The sequence below is a fragment of the Coregonus lavaretus genome (assembly GCF_964263955.1).
Source record: "Coregonus lavaretus genome assembly, chromosome: 39".
NCBI lineage: Eukaryota > Metazoa > Chordata > Actinopteri > Salmoniformes > Salmonidae > Coregonus > Coregonus lavaretus.
In genome coordinates this window covers 1992514-2006365 of record NC_140026.1, presented here as the reverse complement: position 1 = coordinate 2006365, position 13852 = coordinate 1992514, and the positions used below count along the sequence as shown (strand labels likewise).

Below are 13852 nucleotides of genomic sequence, written 5' to 3'. Positions count from 1 at the left end.
TAGTAGCAGATAGTAGTAACAGAGAGTAGTAACATATACACAGAGAGTAGTAGCAGATAGTAGTAACAGATAGTAGTAGCAGATAGTAGTAACAGATAGTAGTAGCAGATAGTAGTAACAGATAGTAGTAGCAGATAGTAGTAACAGATAGTAGTAGCAGATAGTAGTAACAGATAGTAGTAACAGATAGTAGTAGCAGATAGTAGTAACATAGTAGTAACAGATAGTAGTAACATAGTAGTAGCAGATAGTAGTAACAGATAGTCGTAACAGATAGTAGTAGCAGACATTAGTAGCAGATAGTAGTAGCAGATAGTAGTAACATAGTAGTAACAGATAGTAGTAACATAGTAGTAGCAGATAGTTGTAACAGATAGTAGTAACAGATAGTAGTAGCAGATAGTAGTAGCAGATAGTAGTAACAGATAGTAGTAGCAGATAGTAATAACATAGTAGTAACATATAGTAGTAACAGATAGTAGTAACAGATAGTAGTACCAGATAGTAGTAACATATACACAGATAGTAGTAACAGATAGTAGTAACAGATAGTAGTAGCAGATAGTAGTAGCAGATAGTAGTAACAGATAGTAGTAGCAGATAGTAGTAGCAGATAGTAGTAGCAGATAGTAGTAGCATATAGTAGTAACAGATAGTAGTAACAGATAGTAGTAGCAGATAGTAGTAGCAGATAGTAGTAACATATACACAGATAGTAGTAGCAGATAGTAGTAGCAGATAGTAGTAACAGATAGTAGTAGCAGATAGTAATAACATAGTAGTAACAGATAGTAGTAACAGATAGTAGTAGCAGATAGTAGTAGCAGATAGTAGTAACATATACACAGATAGTAGTAGCAGATAGTAGTAGCAGATAGTAGTAACAGATAGTAGTACCAGATAGTAGTAACATATACACAGATAGTAGTAACAGATAGTAGTAACAGATAGTAGTAGCATATAGTAGTAGCAGATAGTAGTAGCAGATAGTAGTAGCAGATAGTAGTAGCAGATAGTAGTAACAGAGAGTAGTAGCATATAGTAGTAACATAGTGGTAACAGATAGTAGTAGCAGATAGTAGTAGCAGATAGTAGTAACATATAGTAGTAGCAGATAGTAGTAACAGATAGTATAACAGATAGTAGTAACAGATAGTAGTAGCATATAGTAGTAACAGATAGTAGTAGCAGATAGTAGTAGCAGATAGTAGTACCAGATAGTAGTAGCAGATAGTAGTAACATATACACAGATAGTAGTAACATATAGTAGTAACAGATAGTAGTAACAGATAGTAGTAACATATACAGAGATAGTAGTAACAGATAGTAGTAACAGATTGTAGTAACAGATAGTAGTAACAGATAGTAGTAGCAGATAGTAGTAGCAGATAGTAGTAACATAGTAGTAACAGATAGTAGTAACATATACACAGATAGTAGTAGCAGATAGTAGTAGCAGATAGTAGTAACAGAGAGTAGTAACATATACACAGAGAGTAGTAGCAGATAGTAGTAACAGATAGTAGTAGCAGATAGTAGTAACAGATAGTAGTAGCAGATAGTAGTAACAGATAGTAGTAGCAGATAGTAGTAACAGATAGTAGTAACAGATAGTAGTAGCAGATAGTAGTAACAGATAGTAGTAGCAGATAGTAGTAACAGATAGTAGTAACAGATAGTAGTAGCAGATAGTAGTAACATAGTAGTAACAGATAGTAGTAACATAGTAGTAGCAGATAGTAGTAACAGATAGTCGTAACAGATAGTAGTAGCAGACATTAGTAGCAGATAGTAGTAGCAGATAGTAGTAACATAGTAGTAACAGATAGTAGTAACATAGTAGTAGCAGATAGTTGTAACAGATAGTAGTAACAGATAGTAGTAGCAGATAGTAGTAGCAGATAGTAGTAACAGATAGTAGTAGCAGATAGTAATAACATAGTAGTAACAGATAGTAGTAACAGATAGTAGTAACAGATAGTAGTACCAGATAGTAGTAACATATACACAGATAGTAGTAACAGATAGTAGTAACAGATAGTAGTAGCAGATAGTAGTAGCAGATAGTAGTAACAGATAGTAGTAGCAGATAGTAGTAGCAGATAGTAGTAACATATACACAGATAGTAGTAGCATATAGTAGTAACAGATAGTAGTAACAGATAGTAGTAGCAGATAGTAGTAGCAGATAGTAGTAACATATACACAGATAGTAGTAGCAGATAGTAGTAGCAGATAGTAGTAACAGATAGTAATAACATAGTAGTAACAGATAGTAGTAACAGATAGTAGTAGCAGATAGTAGTAGCAGATAGTAGTAACATATACACAGATAGTAGTAGCAGATAGTAGTAGCAGATAGTAGTAACAGATAGTAGTACCAGATAGTAGTAACATATACACAGATAGTAGTAACAGATAGTAGTAGCATATAGTAGTAGCAGATAGTAGTAGCAGATAGTAGTAGCAGATAGTAGTAACAGAGAGTAGTAGCATATAGTAGTAACATAGTAGTAACAGATAGTAGTAACAGATAGTAGTAGCAGATAGTAGTAACAGATAGTAGTAGCAGATAGTAGTAGCAGATAGTAGTAACAGATAGTAGTAACAGATAGTAGTAACATATACACAGATAGTAGTAGCAGATAGTAGTACCAGATAGTAGTAGCAGATAGTAGTAACATATACACAGATAGTAGTAACATATAGTAGTAACAGATAGTAGTAACAGATAGTAGTAACATATACAGAGATAGTAGTAACAGATAGTAGTAACAGATTGTAGTAACAGATAGTAGTAACAGATAGTAGTAGCAGATAGTAGTAACAGATAGTAGTAACAGATAGTAGTAACATAGTAGTAGCAGATAGTAGTAACATATAGTCGTAACAGATAGTAGTAACAGATAGTAGTAGCAGATAGTAGTAGCAGATAGTAGTAGCAGATAGTAGTAGCAGATAGTAGTAGCAGATAGTAGTAACATATACACAGATAGTAGTAGCAGATATTAGTAACAGATAGTAGTAACAGATAGTAGTAGCAGATAGTAGTAACAGATAGTAGTAACAGATAGTAGTAACAGATAGTAGTAACATATACACAGATAGTAGTAGCAGATAGTAGTAACATATAGTAGTAACATATAGTAGTAACATATACACAGATAGTAGTAACATATAGTAGTAACAGATAGTAGTAACAGATAGTAGTAACATATACAGAGATAGTAGTAACAGATAGTAGTAACAGATTGTAGTAACAGATAGTAGTAACAGATAGTAGTAGCAGATAGTAGTAACAGATAGTAGTAACATAGTAGAAACAGATAGTCGTAACAGATAGTAGTAGCAGATAGTAGTAGCAGATAGTAGTAGCAGATAGTAGTAGCAGATAGTAGTAACATATACACAGATAGTAGTAGCATATAGTAGTAACATATAGTAGTAACAGATAGTAGTAACATATACACAGATAGTAGTAACATATAGTAGTAACAGATAGTAGTAACAGATAGTAGTAGCAGATAGTAGTAACATAGTAGTAACAGATAGTAGTAACAGATAGTAGTAACAGATAGTAGTAGCATATAGTAGTAACATAGTAGTAACAGATAATAGTAACATAGTAGTAACAGATAGTAGTAACAGATAGTAGTACCAGATAGTATTAACAGATAGTAGTAACATATACACAGATAGTAGTAGCAGATAGTAGTAGCAGATAGTAGTAACATATAGTAGTAACATATACACAGAGAGTAGTAGCAGATAGTAGTAACAGATAGTAGTAACATATACACAGATAGTAGTAACATATAGTAGTAACAGATAGTAGTAACAGGTAGTAGTAGCAGATAGTAGTAACATATACACAGAGAATAGTAACAGATAGTAGTAACAGATAGTAGTAACATATACACAGATAGTAATAGCAGATAGTAGTAACAGATAGTAGTAACATATACACAGATAGTAGTAACATATAGTAGTAACATATAGTAGTAACAGGTAGTAGTAGCAGATAGTAGTAACATATACACAGAGAGTAGTAACAGATAGTAGTAACAGATAGTAGTAGCAGATAGTAGTAGCAGATAGTAGTAGCAGATAGTAGTACCAGATAGTAGTAGCAGATAGTAGTAACATAGTAGTAACAGATAGTAGTAGCAGATAGTCGTAGCAGATAGTAGTAACATATAGTAGTAGCAGATAGTAGTAGCAGATAGTATAACAGATAGTAGTAACAGATAGTAGTAGCAGATAGTAGTAGCAGATAGTAGTAGCAAATAGTAGTAACAGATAGTAGTAACATAGTAGTAACATATACACAGATAGTAGTAGCAGATAGTAGTAACATATAGTAGTAACATATAGTAGTAACATATAGTAGTAACAGATAGTAGTAACATATACACAGATAGTAGTAACATATAGTAGTAACAGATAGTAGTAACAGATAGTAGTAGCAGATAGTAGTAACAGATAGTAGTAACATATAGTAGTAGCAGATAGTAGTAACATATAGTAGTAACAGATAGTAGTAACATAGTAGTAACAGATAGTAGTAACATATTGTATTAACAGATAGTAGTAACATATACACAGATAGTAGTAACAGATAGTAGTAACAGATAGTAGTAACAGATAGTAGTAACAGATAGAAGTAGCAGATAGTAGTAACAGATAGTAGTAACAGATAGTAGTAACATATACACAGATAGTAGTAACAGATAGTAGTAACAGATAGTAGTAACAGATAGTAGTAACAGATAGAAGTAGCAGATAGTAGTAACAGATAGTAGTAACAGATAGTAGTAACATAGTAGTAACAGATAGTCGTAACAGATAGTAGTAACAGATAGTAGTAACAGATAGTAGTAACATAGTAGTAACAGATAGTCGTAACAGATAGTAGTAGCAGATATTAGTAGCAGATAGTAGTAGCAGATAGTAGTAGCAGATAGTAGTAACAGATAGTAGTACCAGATAGTAGTAACATATACACAGATAGTAGTAACAGATAGTAGTAGCAGATAGTAGTAACAGATAATAGTAACATAATAGTAACAGATAGTAGTAACATCGTAGTAACAGATAGTAGTTACAGATAGTAGTAACAGATAGTAGTAACAGATAGTAGTAACATATACACAGATAGTAGTAACAGATAGTAGTAACATATAGTAGTAACAGATAGTAGTAACATATACACAGATAGTAGTAACAGATAGTAGTAACAGATAGTAGTAGCAGATAGTAGTAGCAGATAGTAGTAGCAGATAGTAGTAACATATACACAGATAGTAGTAACAGATAGTAGTAACAGATAGTAGTAACATATAGTAGTAACAGATAGTAGTAGCAGATAGTAGTAACAGATAGTAGTAACAGATAGTAGTAGCAGATAGTAGTAACATAGTAGTAACAGATAGTAGTAGCAGATACTAGTAGCAGATAGTAGTAACAGATAGTAGTAGCAGATAGTAGTAGCAGATAGTATAACAGATAGTAGTAACATATAGTAGTAGCAGATAGTAGTAACAGATAGTAGTAACATATACACAGATAGTAGTAGCAGATAGTAGTAACAGATAGTAGTAACAGATAGTAGTAGCAGATAGTAGTAGCAGATAGTAGTAACAGATAGTAGTAACATATACACAGATAGTAGTAACAGATAGTAGTAGCAGATAGTAGTAACAAATAGTAGTAACAGATAGTAGTAACAGATAGTAGTAACATATAGTAGTAACAGATAGTAGTAACAGATAGTAGTAACAGATAGTAGTAGCAGATAGTAGTAACAGATAGTAGTAACAGATAGTAGTAGCATTGTAGTAACAGATAGTCGTAACAGATAGTAGTAGCAGATAGTAGTAGCAGATAGTAGTAGCAGATAGTAGTAGCAGATAGTAGTAACATATACACAGATAGTAGTAACAGATAGTAGTAACAGATAGTAGTAGCAGATAGTAGTAGCTGATAGTAGTAACAGATAGTAGTAACATATAGTAGTAACATAGTAGTAACAGATAGTAGTAGCAGATAGTAGTAGCAGATAGTAGTAACAGATAGTAGTAACATATAGTAGTAACAGATAGTAGTAACAGATAGTAGTAACAGATAGTATTAACAGATAGTAGTAACATATACACATATAGTAGTAGCATATAGTAGTAACAGATAGTAGTAACATATACACAGATAGTAGTAGCAGATAGTAGTAACAGATAGTAGTAACAGATAGTAGTAACAGATAGTAGTAGCAGATAGTAGTAACATATACACAGATAGTAGTAACAGATAGTAGTAACAGATAGTAGTAGCAGATAGTAGTAGCAGATAGTAGTAGCAGATAGTAGTAACATATACACAGATAGTAGTAACATATACACAGATAGTAGTAACAGATAGTAGTAACAGATAGTAGTAACATATAGTAGTAACAGATAGTAGTCCTACACACATAATGGCTGTTTTCACTAACAGCACATTATTCTATTATTATAAACTTGGTGGTTCGAGCCCTGAATGCTGATTGGCTGACAGCCGTGGTATATCAGAGAGTATACCACAGGTACGACAAAACATTTATTTTACTGCTCTAATTATGTTGGTAACCAGTTTATAAAAGCAATAAGGCACCTCGGGGGTTTGTGGTTTATGGCCAATATACCACAGCTAAGGGCTGTGTCCAGGCACTCCACGTTGTGTCGTATTTAAGAACAGCCCTTAGCCGTGGTATATTGGCTATATTCCACACCCCGTCGGGCCTTACTGTTTAATTATACAATAACGACCACATCACCATTCAACAAAACTATCCTCCTAGATTCTACACAATTATTAAATAATTCAAATACAGGTTAAATCCCAGTCAGGTGAAACTAAACATACTGTTGCCCCAAGCCAAACCCACGTAGCTACTGGAGTCTCAACCAGACTCAGCCAAACCCACCGTAGCTTTTGGATTCTCAACCAGACTCAGCCAAACCCACCGTAGCTTTTGGATTCTCAACCAGACTCAGCCAAACCCACCGTAGATTTTGGAGTCTCAACCAGACTCAGCCAAACCCACCGTAGCTTTTGGATTCTCAACCAGACTCAGCCAAACCCACCGTAGCTTTTGGATTCTAACAACCAGACTCAGCCAAACCCACCGTAGCTTTTGGATTCTAACAACCAGACTCAGCCAAACCAACCGTAATTTCTGGAGTCTCAACCAGACTCAGCCAAACCCACCGTAGCTTCTGGAGTCTCAACCAGACTCAGCCAAACCCACCGTAGCTACTGGAGTCTCAACCAGACTCAGCCAAACCCACGTAGCTACTGGAGTCTCATAACCAGACTCAGCCAAACCCACCGTAGCTACTGGAGTCTCAACCAGACTCAGCCAAACCCACCATAGCTTCTGGAGTCTCAACCAGACTCAGCCAAACCCACCGTAGCTTTTGGATTCTCAACCAGACTCAGCCAAACCCACCGTAGCTTTTGGATTCTCAACCAGACTCAGCCAAACCCACCGTAGCTTTTGGATTCTCAACCAGACTCAGCCAAACCCACCGTAGCTTTTGGATTCTCAACCAGACTCAGCCAAACCCACCGTAGCTTTTGGATTCTAACAACCAGACTCAGCCAAACCCACCGTAGCTTTTGGATTCTAACAACCAGACTCAGCCAAACCCACCGTAATTTCTGGAGTCTCAACCAGACTCAGCCAAACCCACCGTAGCTTCTGGAGTCTCAACCAGACTCAGCCAAACCCACCGTAGCTACTGGAGTCTCAACCAGACTCAGCCAAACCCACCGTAGCTTTTGGAGTCTCATAACCAGACTCAGCCAAACCCACCGTAGCTTCTGGATTCTCAACCAGACTCAGCCAAACCCACCGTAGCTTTTGGATTCTCAACCAGACTCAGCCAAACCCACCGTAGCTTCTGGAGTCTCACAACCAGACTCAGCCAAACCCACCGTAGCTTTTGGATTCTCAACCAGACTCAGCCAAACCCACCGTAGCTTTTGGATTCTAACAACCAGACTCAGCCAAACCCACGTAGCTACTGGAGTCTCAACCAGACTCAGCCAAACCCACCGTAGCTACTGGAGTCTCAACCAGACTCAGCCAAACCCACCGTAGCTACTGGAGTCTCAACCAGACTCAGCCAAACCCACCGTAGCTACTGGAGTCTCTCAACCAGACTCAGCCAAACCCACCGTAGCTACTGGAGTCTCAACCAGACTCAGCCAAACCCACCGTAGCTACTGGAGTCTCAACCAGACTCAGCCAAACCCACGTAGCTACTGGAGTCTCAACCAGACTCAGCCAAACCCACCGTAGCTACTGGAGTCACAACCAGACTCAGCCAAACCCACCGTAGCTACTGGAGTCTCAACCAGACTCAGCCAAACCCACGTAGCTACTGGAGTCTCAACCAGACTCAGCCAAACCCACCGTAGCTACTGGAGTCACAACCAGACTCAGCCAAACCCACCGTAGCTACTGGAGTCTCAACCAGACTCAGCCAAACCCACCATAGCTACTGGAGTCTCAACCAGACTCAGCCAAACCCACCGTAGCTACTGGAGTCTCAACCAGACTCAGCCAAACCCACCGTAGCTTTTGGAGTCTCATAACCAGACTCATAGCAGTACATGGAGGAGCCTAAACCTCTACAAATGTAAGCACTCACTAACTGTAAGTCGCTCTGGATAAGAACGTCTGCTGAATGACTAAAAATGTTAAATGTAAAATGTAACACTACACTACAGATCACATCAATAGAGAGCAGAGGAACACCTGAGAGACGTGTGTGTGTGTGTGTGTTTGTGTGCGAGTGTGTGTGTGAGCGACCATGTTTGTGTGTGCCTTACGTCTCCCTGCCCGTGTGAACTCTGTCATATATGTTTTTATCACCAGCATAGTCCTGCTAGCTAACTCAGGAACATTACAGCAGATACATTATTCATCAGTAGTATGGACCAGGGAGACCCAGTCACTACATAATATTAGGATGGGAGAGAGATGGGGAGAGGGGGAGAGGGAGGGAGGGAGGGAGGGAGGGAGAGGGGGAGAGGGGGAGAGGGAGGGAGGGAGGGAGGGAGGGAGGAAGGGAGGGAGAGGGAGGGAGGGAGGGAGGGAGGAAGTGAGAGAGAGGGGGAGAGGGAGGGAGGGAGGGAGTGAGAGAGAGGGAGGGAGGGAGGGAGGGAGGGAGGGAGGGAGGGAGGGAGGGGGGTAGAAGTAGGGACCAAGGAGAGGCACTCACTACATACTATGATGATGGGAACAATACACACATCTCTATGACAGAACACAGATCATCCTCAGAATAAACCAGGGTCATGATTCAACAGTGACACGCAATACATTTCTTCACCTGGGAACAGTACACACAAGTCCCCACCGACACTCTACAACAACACCACTACATATGAATGGACATTTCCTTATGGTATTGCTACGTCACTAAATATCCCATGTAGTGTGGCTGGTACATACCCTTACGTCTCCTTGCCCGTGTGAACTCTCCAACAGTCTGTGAGTCAGTTCTCTCCAAGCCCAGGGGTTTTGGGTGGAGGGAGATGGGGCTCAGACCTGATTTGTTCAACATAAACAGCGTCTAATGTATAGATTTGACCTCATGTACAGTACGCCCATGTCCGTCAGACATGAGATCCAGATCAAACATAGCAGCAGGCCCATTCCACACAAACACAAAGCCAAAGAAAGCCCACACCACTAGGACAAATGACCACAACCAAAAGACCCCCCATCACCTTTTGACCCCTACGACATCACATCGGAACGCTACACACACTCCATGATCAGACCCGCTGAATGAATATACCACAGCGACAGCAACACATGGCTTCCCACCCAAAAAAAAAAAGCCAGGAGGAAGACTGATAGATGAGATGACAGTAGGTTACACCTTTGAAGCAGCGACAATAAAATAACGTTGATTAAACACAAAAACACCAAGGGACCACAGAGCAGTGAACACCTTTTAAAGCAAGATGGAGAATGACCAAACCAAGTCGAAACAGCCTGTACAGCAGAGCAGATTATCAACCACTGGGCTGCTGCATATGCTACATAAACATATGGTTGTAAGCAGGCATGGATGACATAGCAGAATGAACACCCTTCCATACATAAACACTTACCTTTCCGGGGTTTGAGGTTTCGGTGAATGGGTGGTGGTTGGGTGTCTCCCCCTCCTCCCCCAGTGGTGTGTCTGCGAGATGGGGGTGTGTGGGGGTTGTGGGGGGAGGAGCGGAACCCCAGGTGTGCAGGTGGGGGTACCTGTCTCCCCAGCGAAGGCAGTTCTCCAGGGCAGGGGGTCATGATGACGTAGTTAGGGTCCTGGGAGGGGGGGTCGGGTAAGGAGGGGGTCGGTAGGGAGACGAGGGAGGTGTCGGAAGCGCTCATGGGAACATAGTTCTCATCCACATCTTCATCTCCTGGACACATTCCACCTAATGGTACCATGCCGTTATTCATCTGGTGGTGGGGGGGGGGATGGGGGTGGGGAGATGCAGAGAGAGGGAGAGAGAGGGGGGAGAGGGAGGGGGAGGGGAGAGAGAGAGCAGGGAGAGAGAGAGGGGAGAGAGAGAGGGGAGAGAAAGGGGGGAGAGAGAGAGAGGAGAGAGAGATGCAGAGAGAGAGAGGGGAGAGAGGCACGGGGGGGAGAGAGAGAGAGAGCGAGAGGGGGGAGAGAGAGATGCAGAGCGAGAGAGAGAGAGAGACGGGGAGAGAGGGGGCAGAGAGATAGAGAGAGAGAGGGGGGAGAGAGAGAGACAGTTGAGAAAGGTTAACTGTTTTAAGTGTGCATTGGTCTGAAGCTAAAAAATAAATAAAGAAGATGCACATGAGCACCACATTGCCTACTCCACCCATGCTCTACCAAGGTTTTTTTTTCAGCACACAGCTTTGAAGTACTAGTACAGTAGCTATGTTGGTCTATTGTACTTCAAACAATGTGTATGCAGGTTGCTTAGAATTCAAACCTTCTCAAACAGCCTAATTCATATTTGCTCCCACAATAATGTGATTTGTAACGCATACAAGTGAAAGTATTGGATTCGTCAACACACCACACTAAACCCATTCCACTACCTTTTCAAGCTTTTTTAAAATTATTATACGGAAGCAAGCTCTGCTTTTACACTTCCAAGACTTCCAAGCAAGCTCTGCTTTTACACTTCCAAGCTCTGCTTTTACACTTCCAAAAGCTCTGCTTTTACACTTCTCGTAGACTATCTCTAACTGGTTTATTTAGCAATACATGACAGTTTTTTGGGGGGGGTCAGTAGGTACCCAACATAACAACAGGAGGTGGTGTGTTGGACACAGTCACTCATATATAGAGGTCTATAGAGCCTGTCTGCATTCCTGATTTCCCTAAACTGTTAGCTTACCTGCGTAATATTGACATAAGCTAAGAAACACTTGTTTTGCAAACATGGTCCTGTTTTATCAATTGTTCATTACCTCTGTCAAATTAATATGGAGCTTAAAGTTGTGTGTATTTAAGGACCCTGTCTTTCAAAGATAATTCGTAGAAATCCAAATAACTTCACATATCTTCATTGTAAAGGGTTTAAACACTGTTTCCCATGCTTGTTCAATGAACCATAAACAATTAATGAACATGCACCTGTGGAACGGTCGTTAAGACAGCTTACAGACGGCAGGCAATTAAGGTCACAGTTATGAAAACTTAGGACACTAAAGAGGCCTTTCTACCTTCCGGAGACATTTGAAACCCCACCTCTTTAAGGAATACCTGGGATAGGATAAAGTAATCCTTCTACCCCCCCCCCCCCCCCAAAAAAAAATAAATAAATTGTAAAGTGGTTATGCCACTGGCTATAAGGTGAATGCACCAATTTGTAAGTCGCTCTGGATAAGAGCGTCTGCTAAATGACGTAAATGTAAATGTAAATGTACTGACTCTGAAAAACACCAAAAGAAAGACGCCCAGGATCCCTGCTCATCTGCGTGAACGTGCCTTAGGCATGCTGCAAGGAGGCATGAGGACTGCAGATGTGGCCAAGGCAATAAATTGCAATGTCCGTACTGTGAGACGCCTAAGACAGCGCTACAGGGAGACAGGACGGACAGCTGATCGTCCTCGCAGTGGCAGACCACGTGTAACAACACCTGCACAGGATCGGTACATCCGAACATCACACCTGCGGGACAGGTACAGGATGGCAACAACAACTGCCCGAGTTACACCAGGAACGCACAATCCCTCCATCAGTGCTCAGACTGTCCGCAATACGCTGAGAGAGGCTGGACTGAGGACTTGTAGGCCTGTTGTAATGCAGGTCCTCACCAGACATCACCGGCAACAACGTCGCCTATGGGCACAAATCCACCGTCGCTGGACCAGACAGGACTGGCAAAAAGTGCTCTTCACTGACGAGTCACGGTTTTGTCTCACCAGGGGTGATGGTCTGATTTGCGTCTATCGTCGAAAGAATGAGCGTTACACCGAGGCCTGTACTCTGGAGCGGGATCGATTTGGAGGCGGAGGGTCCGTCATGGTCTGGGGCGGTGTGTCACAGCATCATCGGACTGAGCTTGTTGTCATTGCAGGCAATCTCAACGCTGAGCGTTATAGGGAAGACATCCTCCTCCCTCATGTGGTACCCTTCCTGCAGGCTCATCCTGACATGACCCTCCAGCATGACAATGCCACCAGCCATACTGCTCGTTCTGTGCGTGATTTCCTGCAAGACAGGAATGTCAGTGTTCTGCCATGGCCAGCGAAGAGCCTGGATTTCAATCCCATTGAGCACGTCTGGGACCTGTTGGATCGGAGGGTGAGGGCTAGGGCTATTCCCCCCAGAAATGTCCGGGAACTTGCAGGTGCCTTGGTGGAAGAGTGGGGTATCTCACAGCAAGAACTGGCAAATCTGGTGCAGTCCATGAGGAGGAGATGCACTGCAGCACTAAATGCAGAAGATAACCCTATTTGTAAAAGACCAAGTCCACATTATGGCAAGAACAGCTCAAATAAGCAAAGAGAAACGACAGTCCATCATTACTTTAAGACATGAATAGCAACAAAAAAATCCAGAAAAACGCAAACGTCAAAAATGTTATAAATTGTAAGCTTAGATATGACAGTAGGGAAATTGTTATTTTACAATGAGCTTCAACCAAAAGCCTGCTATTGTCGCACCGACCTAATCTTTTAGTATCCTAGTAGCTAGCTAATTGATGAACCCTTTGTTGGTCTACGTTAGTAACATACAGTGGGGAAAAAAAGTATTTGGTCTTGGCCATAGTGGAGTTTGGAGTGTGACTGTTTGAGGTTGTGGACAGGTGACTTTTATACTGATAACAAGTTCAAACAGGTGCCATTAATACAGGTAACGAGTGGAGGACAGAGGAGCCTCTTAAAGAATAAGTTACAGGTCTGTGAGAGCCAGAAATCTTGCTTGTTTGTAGGTGACCAAATACTTATTTTCCACCATAATTTGCAAATAAATTCATAAAAAATCCTACAATATGATTTTCTGGATTTTTTTTTCTCATTTTGTCTGTCATAGTTGACATGTACCTATGATGAAAATTACAGGCCTCTCTCATCTTTTTAAGTGGGAGAACTTGCACAATTGGTGGCTGACTAAATACTTTTTCCCCCCACTGTATCTTATAGTATCCTAGTAGCTAGCTAGTTGATGAACCCTTTGTTGGTCTACGTTAGTAACATATCTTATAGTATCCTAGTAGCTAGCTAGTTGATGAACCCTTTGTTGGTCTACGTTAGTAACATATCTTATAGTATCCTAGTAGCTAGCTAGTTGATGAACCCTTTGTTGGTCTACGTTAGTAAC

At 40.6% G+C, this 13852-nt stretch overlaps 1 protein-coding gene across 1 annotated transcript in view; it reads right to left on the bottom strand.

The window, feature by feature from the left end:
• LOC311112879 (GRB2-associated-binding protein 1-like) overlaps window positions 1–13852 on the bottom strand; it is a 55403-nt gene that overhangs the window by 23486 nt on the left and 18065 nt on the right. Inside the window, exon 6 of the mRNA XM_084156023.1 lies at window positions 10166–10502. Coding sequence (XP_084012149.1) covers window positions 10166–10502 — 337 coding nt within the window. The remainder of the gene's footprint in view (window positions 1–10165; window positions 10503–13852) is intronic.